Source organism: Nansenia antarctica (assembly GCF_963989245.1).
Source record: "Nansenia antarctica genome assembly, chromosome: 6".
Lineage (NCBI taxonomy): Eukaryota > Metazoa > Chordata > Actinopteri > Argentiniformes > Microstomatidae > Nansenia > Nansenia antarctica.
Genome location: NC_137676.1, coordinates 15971895 through 15988427, shown reverse-complemented (window position 1 = coordinate 15988427; position 16533 = coordinate 15971895). Strand labels below are relative to the sequence as shown.

Here is a 16533-nt window from a genome sequence, read left to right as displayed (position 1 = left end):
GAAAGCAAAGGTTTCCCACGGAAAGGTGGCGACTCGCCGAAGACCCATAGAAGAACAACCATCCACCCACGGACGTGGATCCAAATCTAAGCCTTCTGCCCCCCTTCAGAGAGGGGTGAAGAGCGTGAGGACCCCCCCAACACATAGGCTACTCCTCCTCCGGAGTTGGAGGGGGATATGGGGGTCCACACACAGGGATAGGAGGCTAAGAGGAATAGCTTCCAAGACACCCAGAGCAGAATCTAGGACAACTGCTGACATCCAAGCGACAAACATGGTGGAAGACAATGTCGGGGAAGGTAGAGCAACAGTCCCTTCAGGGCCCCTCCTTCTGTGGCTACCGGGAAGCCAATACTGGTGCGAAGCATGTAAAGCAGGGCCATACACCATAGGTAGGATGGTGAAACACTATAAGGCCTCGCATAATAAAGTGTTGTTGAAATGTGGGTGTCGAGGATGCAGGCGACAAATATCACTCGATCGCATGTCATGTCCCCAGATGTGAGGGGGCTAAGGTGCACAGGATCGAAGGGGCAAATCAAGCGTTCTCATGTGGAACATGTGGAAACACATTTGCAACGCGAGTCGGAGTCTCACAACACCGGAGACATAAACACTTAGTGGAATGGAACAGAGAGAAGGCCCAAGCCCCAGAACGGGAGAAGACAAAGGCGGAAGGCCGGATATGGAGCGATAAGGAGCTAGAAGAACTCCTAAGATTAAGAGCTCTATACAAGGGAAAAGCTAAAGAGGAAAGGGCTAAATGTATAGCGGCGGAGCTCGGCAAGACGATAGGACAGGTTAAATGGAAATGCCGAACCCTGGACGCAAAGGCAAAAAGGAGTGCATGGATCACTACTCCAAGGAATAATATGCTGGATCTGATGGCACCCACAGTAACACCACCCCCCCAAAAAGGACTACGAAAACAACTATTAAAAAAGTTGAGGAAGGGGAGTGGTGAAGCGGGGTCCACTGAAAGTGAATTGATACTTCACAGGCTACAGCACGCTGATCAAGGCGCTAAAATGATCCAAGCAAAGGCCCTGCAAGCCCGGACACAAATGAGTGAGATTGAAGACCTCAGAGAACATCGGAACCCCACCGATGGGAGACCCATGATTGACGATTTAAAAGACCCACATGGATTTGGAGTAAGGGAATATGGAAGGTATCAGGCCCTATTCGAAAAAGACGAGGCAGGCTTGGCATCCCTGGTCCTTGACGGTGGAGAGAACCGTAAATGCAAAATCCCTATGGGAGAGCTCACCAAAGTCTTCAGAGACAGGTGGGATGGGGCAAAAGGATACGGAGGACTGGGTCAGTACCGCTCACTGGGGGGCGCTGATAACCATGAGTTTGCAAATCTCATCTCAGCTTCGGAAGTATCCGAAGCATGTAAGGCCGTACAGAACGGCTCAGCCGCGGGCCCAGACAGAATCACCAAAAAGGCGGTGATAAGCTGGGACCCAAGCGGAGTGCGACTGGCACAAATGTATAATTACTGGCTAGCCTCCGGGTTCATACACACTGGAAGGTACCCAGGCCTCAACCATGTGGTTCGAGCAGCGCTCTCCATTTTCCATGGACCAATGGTGGAGTCATCGTTCAGTGCCATGGGAGATATTATTGACTGCAAAAGCATCAGAATGAGCATGGACACCTTTAGGGACAACCAATCCAGACAACCAAGTATGCCCTCAGGTCCAGGGGTCAGACAGCAATACAGATGTTCAGGAGAGAGGATGTCAAGTTCTCAAAGGTAGACAAGGTCCTATGCAGGAACATCCACACTGCAGGCTCAAAAGACAAGGCTCGCATACAACAGGCCCTGTTGAAGACAAAAGGGAGGCAGGAAGAGTTTGGTTGCCAGCCAACAACCAGTGCTGCACAAAGCAGGAAGACTGCAGTGGAGGATGACAGGCAAGCCACAGTGAGGCACATGGCTGCTCAAAAAAGAAAAAAAAGCACTGGAAGTGCTGGTACAGGCAAAGAAGGCAAAAAAGCACAAGTGATGTGCTTGGTGGGATGGACTTCATCAGAATTGGTTTTATTTGTTCAAAAATAAATGTTCAAAATATATTTACAGAGCATCTTCTCCTCTTTCATTTGGGAGAGTAAGTCACCAAGGATTAGCCAACAAGTTTTACAACTTCCATATAATGATGGTGGCTTAAACCTACCGAACCTTAACATTTACTTTCTGGCTGCCCAACTTACCCAGATTAGGCAGTGGTTCTCTAGCTCATCTAGCGCATGGTCAAGACTGGAATCTTATGACATTCTTCCATATGAACTGAGATACCTGCCTTATATTGGTTTACAACAGGTTAAACAAATCACAAATAATCCTATTATTATTAACAGTTTTCTAATATGGAAGAACTCCCATAAACGTATGGGTCACAAGGAACACCTTTCGCCCTATACTCCTATCTGGAGAAACCCCAATTTTACATCTTGTTTTAATGATGACACCTTCAAGTCTTGGTACGACAAGGGGATAAGGGAAATAACACATCTTTACGACAGTGGTACATTTGTTTCTTTCCTTCAGTTAAAGTCAAAATATAATTTATCTTCCACACATTTATTTCGATTTTTTCAAATCCGCCATATGATACAGACAACTCAAGGCACTCTTGAAGAACCCAAGCCCTCCAAAATAGAAGGCCTTATCAATAAGGAGGAAGTTCTAAATGTATTTCTCAAGTTTATTTATCTCTGCTTGAATGCTTGTCTACAAGTACAGATAGTACGAGGTGTAAATGGGAAAAGGATTTAGACATGGATATAAGTAAAGAGGACTGGTCTTTCTTTTGTCTTAAAGTTCATAAATGTTCTTACAGGCACAAACTCCTTCTTTTTAAAATGTTGCAAAGAACTTATTATACACCTGCAAAACTTTATAAAATGAATAATGAAATGTCCTTTTTGTGCTGGCGCTGCAAAAAACAGAAAGGGGACTTTTACCATATGTTTTGGTCATGTAATTTGTTGTTAACATTTTGGAACTTTGTAATTGACACGATAGCATTATGTTTAAATATTCACATTGCAAAATCATCTCGCTTGTGTCTTTTAGGCACGATCAATATGGATCCTTGGAATGAATTTCAAAAAATATATATTGATCTTGCTTTGATTGCTGCAAAGAAGTGTATTGCAATCCATTGGAAATCCGATTACTCTCCTACAATATCACATTGGTTAAATGAAATCTCTAGCTACATTCCATTAGATAAAATATACTATAATATAAGACATAAGAGTCAGGACTTTGTAAAAATATGGCAACCACATATATATTTTATGGCAAGAAGGGCAGCTTCAGGTACTATTGTTTGATGGACAGTGTTTCTTGTAGGGATGCACGGTGATGTGAATTGCTGTTAATATCATAGCGCATCCCTAATGAATGTATTATTGTGTGTGTGTGTGTGTGTGTGTGTGTATGTAGGCATGTGTGTTTTGTCTTATTATTATTATATTTTTGTTGTGTTGTCGTTGGGCGTTGCCGCACAATGGTGGGTGGGGGGGGGGGGGGATACAAGGGGGCGGGGAAACAAGAAAAAATGTATTCAATTATATTGTAAAAATGTTTGAATCTTTGGAGAAAAAAAAAAAAGAAGAAAAAAAAGAAGAGGCGGCTCCAGGTCATCCAGGAGTTCCAGAGCCCCGCTCCTGACGGCCCCACGATCATGCTGCTGTCACTCAAAGCTGGCGGGGTGGGACTCAACCTGACAGCCGCCTCCCGTGTTTTCCTCATGGATCCAGCGTGGAACCCTGCAGCAGAGGACCAGTGTGTGGATCGCTGTCACCGCCTGGGCCAGAAGAGAGACGTCTTCGTCACCAAGTTCATCGTGAAGGACTCTGTGGAGGAGAACATGGTGAAGATTCAGAGGCAGAAGCAGGATCTGGTGGACAAGGCTTTCGGCTCCAAGAACCCCACCGACAAGAAGGCGTCACGCATTAATGAAATAAAAGCCCTCATGGAGCTGTAGACGTCCCTACGTATGGGAACCTTGTTAAGAAATTCCCATTTTGAAGTTTAGTTTTGATACTGTTTGTTGTGGAATGTTCTCTCACCACACTGCCCTTGGTTAACAAGTCTCATGATACATTTAAATGTTTGGGCATTTAACAGATGCCTTTATCCAAAGCGACTTTTCTTTTTTGGGATTGATGTGTGGTTTCATGTATGTGGGAATAAATGTTTTAAGTGACAAACCCAAAAAACAAAAACAAAAACAAACAAAATATATTTACAAAATAAATACATCTTTCTTCTAATTCTAATAGATGCGTTTTCATTATTGTTACCGCTGCTTCATAGGTCTGAATAACACTGACAGGCTTTATATGTGTCCCTTGAACAGAGCTTGTATAGAAAAATTATAGCATGCATCATAGGAAGGTGCCTGGGCGCCGCGCAATGATAATTTCCGGCGTTTTCAGTGAAAATAATTTTGTCACCTTTTTGGGCCAGCACCCCTGCATTCCCCAAAAATGTGATAGAAATGAGCCATTGAATTGTTGCACTCTCTCCAGCAATTCCCAGTTCCCGGTGTACCATTCTGTAAGTATTTTCTTCTTGGGGTAATAAAAAACCTAATAATGTTCTTCCATGAAAATTCTCTCCATTGTCCAGAGCTAGAGGTGGTGGATTGTATTTTACATATGTTCAACCATTCTTCCTCAGTTAGGACTATGTTTGCTTCCTTCTCCCACCTATCCCTAACATATAAGGTGGAGTGATTCTTGGTGGACTGTATACTCTTCTGTATAATTCTTGACACCAGTTTCTTGTGGGTGTTGCCCTTATACGCATCAATACAAATGTTGACGAGACTCATTTCAGAAACCTCATTATTCTTTATATTCTTATAGAAGTAGTAATGCCTCAGTTGTAAATACCTGTAGAAATCTTGTTTCTCTAGGTTGTGATTATCAATAAGATATTGAAAGGCCTGTATTGGATGAAATTAGGTAGGGATGTCCCGATCCCATTTTTTCACTACCGATACCTGGGCTTCAGGTATCTGCGATACCGATATCAATCCGATATTTGTATTTATTGTTTTACTCCTGAATAATAACAAATACTTCCTCAGTATAGTCCACAACATTTGGCTATTAAAGACTGCCAGCCTTTATTCAAGCAACAAAAACAGTACTCACTGAGTCTGTTACTCACTACTCAGTGACCAACTGGTTTCAAGTTATGGGGCAACTATGGGAACGCCCCCTGCGTGACCTCATCAGAAACTGAATTACACTGCGCCAGCCCATTGGCTGGCCCAGGCGACGCTTGTGTCACGAGGGACGGGACCCTCCGCCTATAACGGCATCTGTCGTCATTCAAAAGCCTTTGCTCTCTTCTCACTGGAGCTGACAACAACTGTGCGGGTGGCTAGAGCTAAACAGTCCACAGATACGAGCGACCACAACACACACACACACACACACACACACACACACACACACACACACTGTATGGAAAGTTTGAGCGGCAGTGACGGCTGCGCGCTGCACTTAGTATTTATTCTTGATTATTTTGAACGTCTCGCTCAGCCCGTCAGTGACGGTGCAGTGTGTGTGTGTTAGCCCGTCAGTGACGGTGCAGTGTGTGTGTGTGTGTGTGTGTTAGCCCGTCAGTGACGGTGCAGTGTGTGTGTGTGTGTTAGCCCGTCAGTGACGGTGCTGAGCCGTGCTGTACGTTAACAAACACGTTTGTACAGCTGTTCCTTTGTGTCGACCTCCCTCTGTGCCTAGAGACACTAACGTTACCACCAGGTGCTAGCTAGCTACGGTAGCTAACGTTACCACCAGGTGCTAGCTAGCTACGGTAGCTAACGTTACCACCAGGTGCTAGCCAGCTACGGTAGCTAACGTTACCACCAGGTGCTAGCCAGCTACGGTAGCTAACGTTACCACCAGGTGCTAGCTAGCTACGGTAGCTAACGTTACCACCAGGTGCTAGCCAGCTACGGTAGCTAACGTTACCACCAGTTGCTAGCTAGCTACGGTAGCTAACGTTACCACCAGGTGCTAGCTAACTAAGGTAGCTAATGTTACCACCAGGTGCTAGCCAGCTACGGTAGCTAATGTTACCACCAGGTGCTAGCTAGCTACGGTAGCTAACGTTACCACCAGGTGTTAGCTAGCTAAGGTAGCTAATGTTACCACCAGGTGCTAGCTAGCTACGGTAGCTAACGTTACCACCAGGTGTTAGCTAGCTAAGGTAGCTAATGTTACCACCAGGTGCTAGCTAGCTACGGTAGCTAACGTTACCACCAGGTGCTAGCTAACTAAGGTGGCTAACTAACGTTACCACCAGGTGCTAGCCAGCTACGGTAGCTAACGTTACCACCAGGTGCTAGCTAGCTAAGGTAGCTAACGTTACCACCAGGTGCTAGCTAGCTAAGGTAGTTAACTTTACCGATGCATCATCAGACAGAAATGAGCAACTGCGACTCCGCTGGCAGAAGGGTGAAAGAGGAGAAACGCTTTGAATCGGATACCATTTCCACCGACATAAGAAATATTGCCTCTCACGTAGGCTATTATGAAGGAGTGCACACAAAGGATACGTGCACACTGCACATATCGTATTCGTCCATGTCCTGTACGCATCACACTATGCATATATATTTACTGTTCATATCATATTGATATTCATGCAAATATATTTACTTTTTACATTCATATTCATTGCACGTATAGCGCGAGGTTGACCACCGTCCGCATTGACTTCACAGTAATGTACGTCTTCATAAGGGTAACATTCCCGATAAGTCCAATGATTGCAATATCCATACAGTGAAGAACATGAACAGGCCCACTGTAGACAATTGACTATCATCCCCAAGTAGGCCTGTATGCATGTTATTTAATTATCTTGTATTCACCTAAGGTAAGGTGACCAGATTTCTCAGATGCAATCTGGGGACATTTCCAACTTTTTAGGAAAAATGTATACATTTTATCATGATGAAATACAGAAACGGGGACAATTGCTGTTTCATTTATGTTGACCTTATTTTGACCAATGTATACACATTCAAGCAAGAATACTCAAGTGTAACAACTGGAATGTGCCTCTCAACATTAGTGTCAGTGTACTGTAAGTGGTATTAAAAGTAATTCTTAGAACTGTTCAGGTTGATTGATTGATTGATTGAAAACTTTATTAGAAGATTTGCAGAAGTAGGTACATGAAAGTACATATTACATACAAGGTCAACTAACAGGATAAAAACCCAAGAAAGCCACTGGCTTATTTCAATTGGGGTCCTTGATACTCAATTAATCGTTACATGTAAGACAGACAAAAAACTAGTACTATCTACAAGATAATACAGACAAATAACTAGTACTATCTACAAGATAAACATACATCCAACATGGGAAGAACAATACAACAAAACATAAGGTATGTACAGCGGGTAGGACAGGTGGGGACATACACCACAGGTGGGGGCGGGGGACAAAACACAAAGTATGTACAGTGGGTAGTTCGGGCAGGGGGACAGACATATAATATGTACAATGGGTAGTTCGGGCGGGGGGACAAAACAACAAGTATGTACAGTGTGGGGGGGGGGGGGGGGGGTACAAAAAACACCAGTAGATTTAGGCGGGGGGGAGGGGGCGACATAATAACATTGCGTTTGCTCACATGTCTTTAAAAGAACAAACTGATTACTTATTAAGCCACTATCACTTATATTCTCCTTCCACCACGTCCCATAAGGCTTCCCGTCACTACTCAGGGTTTTTCCTGGCTCAAAATGAGGCGGAGGTGGTACCAGTGGTGTTTGACATCGGGGGGGACCCATGAAGCGGGGCTGTCTGGGGGTCCTTAATAAATAATCTCAATCAATCTTCCTCCACTGCTGGGTCAGTTTCACCAAAGATCTGAAGTCCAGTCACAGGGCGGGGCCAGCAACATGTAGGGGTCTATTTTATACAGAAGGACGGAATAAAACAGCAGAGATGATGTTGCTTCTTCAGCAGGCTGTGTAATCTGAAGACACGAGGTGCACGATCTCCCTACTTCCTGAAAGGAAACTGGGATGAACATAGACGTGCACATGACGAGCCAACCATCAACAATCTGGTCTGAGAAAAGATCTTTATTTTATAAAAACAGTATTGGCAGTTACATACTCATACAGAAAAAAAATGCTAGTTTTCAGAGCCAATGCAGGTATGACAGGTTTATACTTTTACATGAATAGGCAATGCTACAGAGCAACGATGCATGTGGAAACAATAAAGTCCAAGCGGGGGGTCTGGGGGTCCTCCCCCAGAAAAAAAGAGGATTTAACACTTAATTTCCTGCATTCTGGTGAATTTGTACACACTATTGTGCTTTTTATGCCCATTTTTATCTCCACTACCCTACTCATACTTTAAGCCTAACATAATGTTTAAGCCTAACATAAGACTAATGATGTTGTCAAAATTCTGTATATTGTATTGTATATTTATTAATAATTTAAAACAACTTTATACACCCACTGCATATATTTCATTGTATTATCTTATTAATAATAATAGCCACCAGGGCACCCCATAAGCTCTTCTCCACTAGTCTGATTAGATTGAACTATTCCAATTCCAGGACTGCAGCACAGAGCATAGGTGTTAAATATTAATGTTATGAGAAACCCCAGAATTGGGACAGCAAATTGAGGTTCCAGCAGCTTTATTAACATTTACATTTACATTTACATTTTTGGCATTTAGCAGACGCCTTATTCCAAAGCGACTTACAATCAATACATTTGAATACTAAGCATGTGAATCAGCAGTCCACTATTCGTTGCAGGAAGAGTACTCTAGCTCGGGCCCGGGGCCACTGATAGAAGGAAAAACCTTCTCCCTATTATCGCCTTCTACTAAATTATTATTATTTTATTTTTTTTACTCGAGAAACTGAGAAACAGTACAAGGGGGGCAGTAGAAGTTCTTAGGGACACAGTAGAGGGAAAAGCGGGTGTCTTTAGGAGACGTAGTGGTGAGGGTCAGAAGATGTCTCAGGAGGAGCAGTTAAGATGTAACCTGAAGAGATGGGTCTTCAGTCTACGACGGAAGATGGGTAGTGACTCTGCCGTTCTGACGGCCGTGGGGAGCTCATTCCACCAGCGGGGAGCCAGTGTTGTGAAGAGACGTGATCGGGCAGCCCGACTGCTGTGTAGAGGAGGTGGGGCCAGTCGGCCAGCCGAGGTGGAGGAACGGAGTGAGCGGGCAGGGGTTTGGGGGGTTACCATTTCCATTTCTACCATTTCTACCACTATGGCTGACGTAGTGGTCCGTGGGGGCCAGCAGGACCGGGGGCAGCTTGCTGGGCAGGGTGATCAGGGGCCTGTGGAACATCGTCTGTTCCTGGGCCTTGATTTTTTCCGCCTGCCTCCGGAACTTTCGGGCCCTCAGGATGGCGGGAACGCCCCTCCGGAGCCTCTGGGCCGCCTTCCGCTGCCATACCTCGTATTTGGAATACTTCACGGTCACGTGCTGTTTTCTGGGGACGTCCTGTTTGAGTGCGGGCATCACAGGACCCTGTAGGGAGGTGGCCGACACGTCCCGCTCCGACTTGGCCGGCTTGGCGCAGTACTGCTCCAACAGGTTCAGGTCGCAGCTACGGAAGCAACACTCCTCCACGATCCCACGGTTCTGAGAGCGCCGACTGCTGGACCTGCTGGTAGGCCTACTGAAGTAGAAGCCAACATTGGGTTTAAATACAACATATTGACAATTAGGCACTTAAGCTTTTGGAAATCTTCATCGTCTAGTGGTTCTCAAACTTTTTATGTCAAGCCCCCCTTGGGAGGACAAAAAATGTGTGAGCCCCACCTCACCCCCAAAAAACTGTCACAACATGGGGCAATTTTACATTTATTGAACTGAACCACATAACACTGTCTCCCAACAAAAAACCTAAAAATACAAATAACACAATATAATAAATCAACACAAAAACAATATTTTTCAATTACAATTCTCAAGAAAATGAACACTAACAATCAAGAACATCATAGCCCATTCTTTATTTATTACCATACAAACAATGTAGTGGATTAATTCAAACCTAATTCGAACATTGTATATGCACAGTATTTCCTGTCTTTAACATGAACAACAAACATTAACAAAATGAAAAACATAAAACAATATATATATATATACAGTATATTGCTTGGTTGATCAAATGTTTGATTAATCTTTGATTGAGAATATTCATTCCTGTACTGACAAACAATGTGACACTGGTCAATCATTTCACACAATAAAATATTTTTTTTAAATAAAAGAGTATCCAACAAATGAGCACTGTCTGTTTCAGTTGAGTTTGATCGGATGTTTCCCTGTATGACCACAAGATGGCAGAGATGTAGTGGTAAAATTTGACTTGCATGACTACATAACATGGTTCATGTAAATAAAATCAATTTAAAAACTGCTGTAATGCAGTATGAAGTGGTTCAGTGCCGATTATTCAATTAGTAATATATATTTCAATGCACATTTTGAGAACAATCAACCTGCACATATCAGAATGGATGCTCCTGAAGAAGAACAGGGATGTTTTTGCACAATATGGAACAGCTAGTATGCCAGGAGAGGCTGGTGGAGGTAGAAATTGGAGGATGGGCTCACTGTAATGCATGGAACACAATGAAGAATGGTAGTTCTTATAACATAGTTTTATAACATTCCTCCTTTCAAACTACCATACTTTATTCTGTCCCATGCATGGATGGAGTTTACTGTAGTCCAAACCCTGGGGAATTTTGTATCCCAAAGTCCATGTTGTTCCGAAACTCAGTGTAATTCATGGCCATCGGTATCTTGATTGTGTTGGCGCAGGTTCTGCTGATTGGGAAGCGTGATGTCCGCAGAAAAAGCAGTTTGGGTGGTGGCTGGATCCCAGAGGGAGGCAGTGCGTCGAGTCCTGTGGCGAACATGAGGATGTCCTGGAGGAAGATTCCTGTTTGTTTATCTGAAAAAAGTAGATTTAGTTTACTTGTAAAATATAATATTTCAATGGAACTGCCAGCAATAGAAGATGATATCAAGATGACATAATTAAAAGATCTGGGGACTGTTCAGGTCTTCTGCAGGGTAGGGAGTGTGTTTATGATGAGATAATTAAAATAAACCTTCTGTGTCAAGAAGATAGTCTCTCCAGAATCCGACTACACGGGTTTCTTCCTGTCGCCTTGTGCACCCTGCTTCACTGAGCTGAACCTCAAAGATGTCCTCCAATGTTTCAGCTGTTAGATGTTGAGCACTTGAGCACATAAAGACCCCGAATACAGATGCATGCTGTTCCAAAGCATGAATTACATCTAGTGTTGCAAGTCCATCCTTGAATCTACAAAACATTAAGAGCAATCATCGCCTAACATGCTAACAGCAGCATCTTCAAGCAGTCCCACCAATCATACATCAATGTCAAATTTGTCAAAATGTACATTCTGCCAAAATAACTGTCACCTTACCTTTGAATTGCGAAATGGTTGCGATATATGATGTACCACTGCATGAAATCCTGGATGATCTTCTTTTTGTCAACCACACAAACAGGGTACTGAAAGCAACCAGCAGTCTGCAACATTCTGGAATGTCTGTCAACTAGTACAACTAGTTCGTCCAGCGTAGCTGCGTTGGATATCTAGGGTAGACAACAATCATCATAAACATAAAGAGAAAGTGACTAAATGAGCTTTGTTAATATACAGTACCAACCTACCTCAAGCAGGGAAGCTCTAATGGTGTCGTCCGTTACATCTTCAACCATGGCTACAGTGTCGGTGTTTGTTCCTGTGAGGTGCTCGTAGAGCATCTTGGACAGGAAGCGAGGACCTGGACCACCATGAACTATCGAGGTTGCAATCATCCTTCCAGTGTCAAAGTACTCATCATCTCTTGCAGCTGTTGATCATTTTTGTTCAATTAGTACCACATTAACCAACATTATACAACAGTTAGTTCCGACTAACTAATTTGATTGGTCAAGAGGCATTCCATGAGTGCTGATATTCAGTTTTAACAGCAGTGGGACTTTTTAAGTATATATATTTATATCACTCCGCTGCCCATAAATAGAATGTTCAGGTTACATCAATAGTCGGTATCAAAATATCACATTTCTATTATCAAAGAACACAATAAATGGAAACATACAGATAGTAGTAAAAGATACAAAGTAGCCTAGTCATAGTAGCCTATGTGCGTACCTACGACCAAACAGCAGCCGTGCTGACATACAGTATAACATCACTTCCTCTCGTGTGATATTGCCAAAGTAGCCACATTCTTAAATGTGTAAGAGATTCCATTTTCACTTGGAATAGCAGCTCCTGCATTTCCAGTGTGAAGCACAACTTGAACTTGCGGAAATGTAATGTGTAATTATTTATTTTGTAATAAGAGTTACATTCTGAACTAGAAAAACCGCATAGCGGATGAATGCCTCCGCCCATTAACAAACATCGTACGGACGTACATACGGACAACCCGAATCCATAATGCCTCCCTCCAGGCTATCCGCCTGGCGGTGGCATAAACATGATTACCTGCACTGTCAAACGTCAGAAATCTCCTGTCCTCTGGGCCATCAAAGATTCTTCGCGTTCTCAGGCTGTTCATTAGGAGGGTCAGGAACTCGCGCTTGGGACCACCAGTGTCCACTCCTTCCTCACTTCGCCCTCATCATCAGTAAACTTCACTATTATGTCATGAGATGGGTCATATGAAGCACGTTTGAAGCCGCGGACTGCTCCGTCCCACACATTGGCTCTGTTAATATTGAACCTGCTCCAAGATGTTTTTATTATCTTTGCTGAGAGTTCTGAAACAATGTCTGCAGCAGTCAAGTCCTCTGTGCTGTAAAAGAAGATGTGGTGTACTATGATTTCAAATAATAAAGCCACAAATAACACAAGTTATTAATTATTAGTAATTCATACCGTTCCTCTGCAGTGTGCTCCTTCTTTGCAGTGTGCTCCTTGTCTTCTTCTGGCTCAGACTCGCTGTCAACAAGTATCGGTGCATACACATTTGTGTAGTTGCTGTAGTGAGAGGAGGGTTGAGTAAACACTTTAAAATACCTACGGCTTAAATTCAGATGTCAATCCTCGTCTGGTTTCTTTGAAAAACATTAGGTTTAAAACATACAATACCAGCACATTTGGCATAATATTATTGGTGCACACTGCCCGTAAACATTTGACAAAGATGCAAGAAATAAATTGAAAATCCACACAATTCTGAGTAAACTAGCAAATGTGTAAAGGTTGCATCTGTCAACACAGCTTACCTGTAGAAGTTGTTCTGACCCCGGGCACATTGCTCTTGTTCCTGGACTGCGGTTTGTCCTCCATCCTAGTTTTACCCCAAAAATTAGCAGTTAATTTAATGACAGTGTTATTGGCTTAGTAACTAAAACAGCACACATTACATGTAGTTTGGCTTGGTGAATTAATGAAATTATTTACAGGCATTTCATAATTTCAGGTTCACACATTCAACACTAGAGGATATGGATTTTCTTACTTGATGAGATGCTGTCTGTAAGCGTCTGGCAGGTCTGGAAAAAAACAACAATTTAAACTGCTGTACTGTATTGTGCTGCTTGTGCAAGAAAAGTTCATGTTGACTGTGCTGTGTTTTACCCTTGCAAAATGTTCTCCATTCTTAGAGTGCTCACTTCATTTGGACCGTCCCACACCTGCATACAACACACAAATGACAGATTAGATCAAATGAAAATATTATCAAAATATTGTCAATTCACTTCATTTAAGGAGAAATGCCATGATGCAAACTGACCACGGTGTCTGAAAGTGGACTGTCTCCAGATGCCAAATTAACCATTTGAACCACACCGTCATCATCTTCACTTGAAGACTGTCCACTGTAACCTTTGAAAAAGAATAATTGGCATAATTGATGTGGGTATAAAGATGAATTTCACTCATTGCCTCAGTTTTACAGAGTGGAGCTTAAAACAAGGTGGAAACTTGCACTTACAACTGTTTGGGAATTGTTCACCAGGGCAAATGTACAGTGTTATTCTTTGGTAGGCCTTTCCAATGGCCTCCTTGTATTTCTCCACTGTGAAAGCGGTGTCTGTTCCTGGAATGTTTCGAACTTCCTGACCATCGGGGTACAGCAAGACATAGGCAACATCTTTCATGTCCTGGTTAAAATCTTTCAGCTTCTTTAAAGCAGCATCCAACAGTTTGTCAGATGACCATTGTGGTTGAACATCAAGGGGAAGTGACTTCCCTCTCACAGGTTTAAAGAAGTCACCTGTCCTCCTCATAATGCCAACAAATATCTACAGAAAGAGAAGAAAATAGAAATTAATAAAAGTAAACAAATTGATACAATCTGTCTTTTGACAGTGTGAGCAACATATTTATTTATACTAATAAAAACAATGTTAAAGAGCATACCTTCACTGTTTTCTGTTTCTGTTCCTTCTTAGAGTTCTGACGTGTCTTTGAAAAGAATGTCCTTCTCTCCCTCTCTTTTATTGCCCTAAATTTCGCAAAGGACTCTACAGCTGAGCTTCCTGCTACAAATAATAGGAATGAGACATTAATTAGGCGACTCCTTCCTTATTAAGCTTATAAGGAGTCTCAGCATTAATTTTTCATGCAGGGCATTTTAGAACACATTTAATATGCTAGTTATTGAACTAGCCAAGCAACATAGTGCAGAGATCATGTATTTGAATACAGGAACACGATTGGAACTTATAAACCAAGTCTTCTAATGACTTATTAACCTGCACTAGTGCTAGGCTGTGCATTAGGATGTGCACTGGTGCTAGGCTGTTCATTAGGATGTGCACTGGTGGTCGGCATCTCCGCAGGGACGTTTCCCACATCTTTTAGAAATGTGATGTTTCTGCCACACACATAACAAAAGCCTGGGAAAGCAGTCACTTCGGATCCACAAAATGGACAATACATCTGTGAAAAAAAGAGTTTGCAAGTGTGACGGGGTGTATCTTTGCATGAATCACTCTCAGCTGGATGGCTGACGTTCATTTATTCTGTAGAAAACAGTGCATCGATATCTGGACACGGGACTTGCAGGGTCATCGAGCTAAATTCGCATCAGTGTTTAGAAATGAACTGAGACATATAGTAGTCACTCACACTACACAAATTATAACAATAATATAAAACAAAAATACAAAATGTGTAGACTACATAAATCTTCACTTGTGTGATCATATAGTGGGCTCCATTTAACAATAACAACAAGAAATCATGAACATCCAAAATGCATGGAAAAACAGCGCACTTGGGATACGCGTGCGCACCACGTGCAACAATGGCTGCAACGTGACTGCCAGGTAAGCTGCAAGCGTGGTGCAAGCGTGGTGCAAACTAGGTGTAATACGGTCTACTAACAGAACAACAGACATATAATAACACAACAATAATAATATTACATGTAGAAAACAGTGCATCAATTTCTGGACACGTTAGCGAATGTTAGCAACTTAAAACTCACATTACTAAACTTGTGACATGTTCCAAACTAAAATACTATAAATAGGGAAACTCAAAACAGCTATCTTGATCATTAAACATTCAAATAAAACATAGGTACATTAATAATCTCTTAAATTATATACGATCTCAGACCCTGCAGAAAACGTGACCTTACCGCATCAGTGGTTATGGATGAACTGAGGGAGATCCTGTGCTTTTGCACTGTTCAGCTGTATTTGCATCCGGGTACACCCCGGATATACCCCTACCAAGCCCGGATTATCCATATATTGCATCGGGTGAATGCCCTGGGGCACCAGCCAATGGGGGGGCACCAAATTATTCGGACAATGAAGAGACCTTTAAAATATTTTGCGCACATTTTTAAAATATAGGCTATATTTACTGGAAGTCATCCACACAGGTACAAAACTAACGGTTATATTTACAGTATATGTGTGTGTATATATATATGTATATGTGTATATATATATGTGTATATATATGTGTGTACTGTATATATGTGTGTACTGTATATATGTATGTGTGTATATATGTGTATATATATATGTGTATATATATATATGTGTGTATATATATGTATGTGTGTGTATATATACAGTATATATATACAGTATGTATATATGTGTCCTCCAGATGTCGGCGCTCCACAGTGGTAACGGGCTGTCGTCAGAGCTGGTGCCTGGCTGCCGGGCCGTGCTGAGGGAGAGGGAGGTTCTGCTGGGGCTGCTGGCCCAGTGTGACCGCATCTCCCTCAGGATGAGGCTGGACATGGAGAGGGTCTGGCTTAACTAGATTTCAGTAGTTAAAGGGTTAACTTTGTTCTTTGAAATGTGTACTACTCACATATCATGACATATCAGCCATGTTCTTCAGTCTGATATAGTTCTGTACACCAGACTGCCAGGTCAAGGCCTGCATCAGACCAAGCCTTCTCTGCAGGTTCTCAAAGTGTCCCTGGAGATGCTGATCTCCACATGGACTGTAG

At 42.6% G+C, this 16533-nt stretch overlaps 1 protein-coding gene across 1 annotated transcript; it reads right to left on the bottom strand.

The window, feature by feature from the left end:
- Positions 1-8614: 8614 nt before the first annotated feature.
- Positions 8615-13394, bottom strand: LOC308160331 (insulin-like growth factor 2; the record flags this gene model as incomplete). Its single annotated transcript, XM_080534247.1, has 3 exons — positions 8615-8631; positions 9276-9770; positions 13331-13394. The coding sequence occupies 3 exons, from the start codon at positions 13392-13394 to the stop codon at positions 8615-8617; spliced, it is 576 nt and encodes a 191-aa protein (XP_080390373.1).
- Between the last annotated feature and the right edge of the window lie 3139 nt (positions 13395-16533).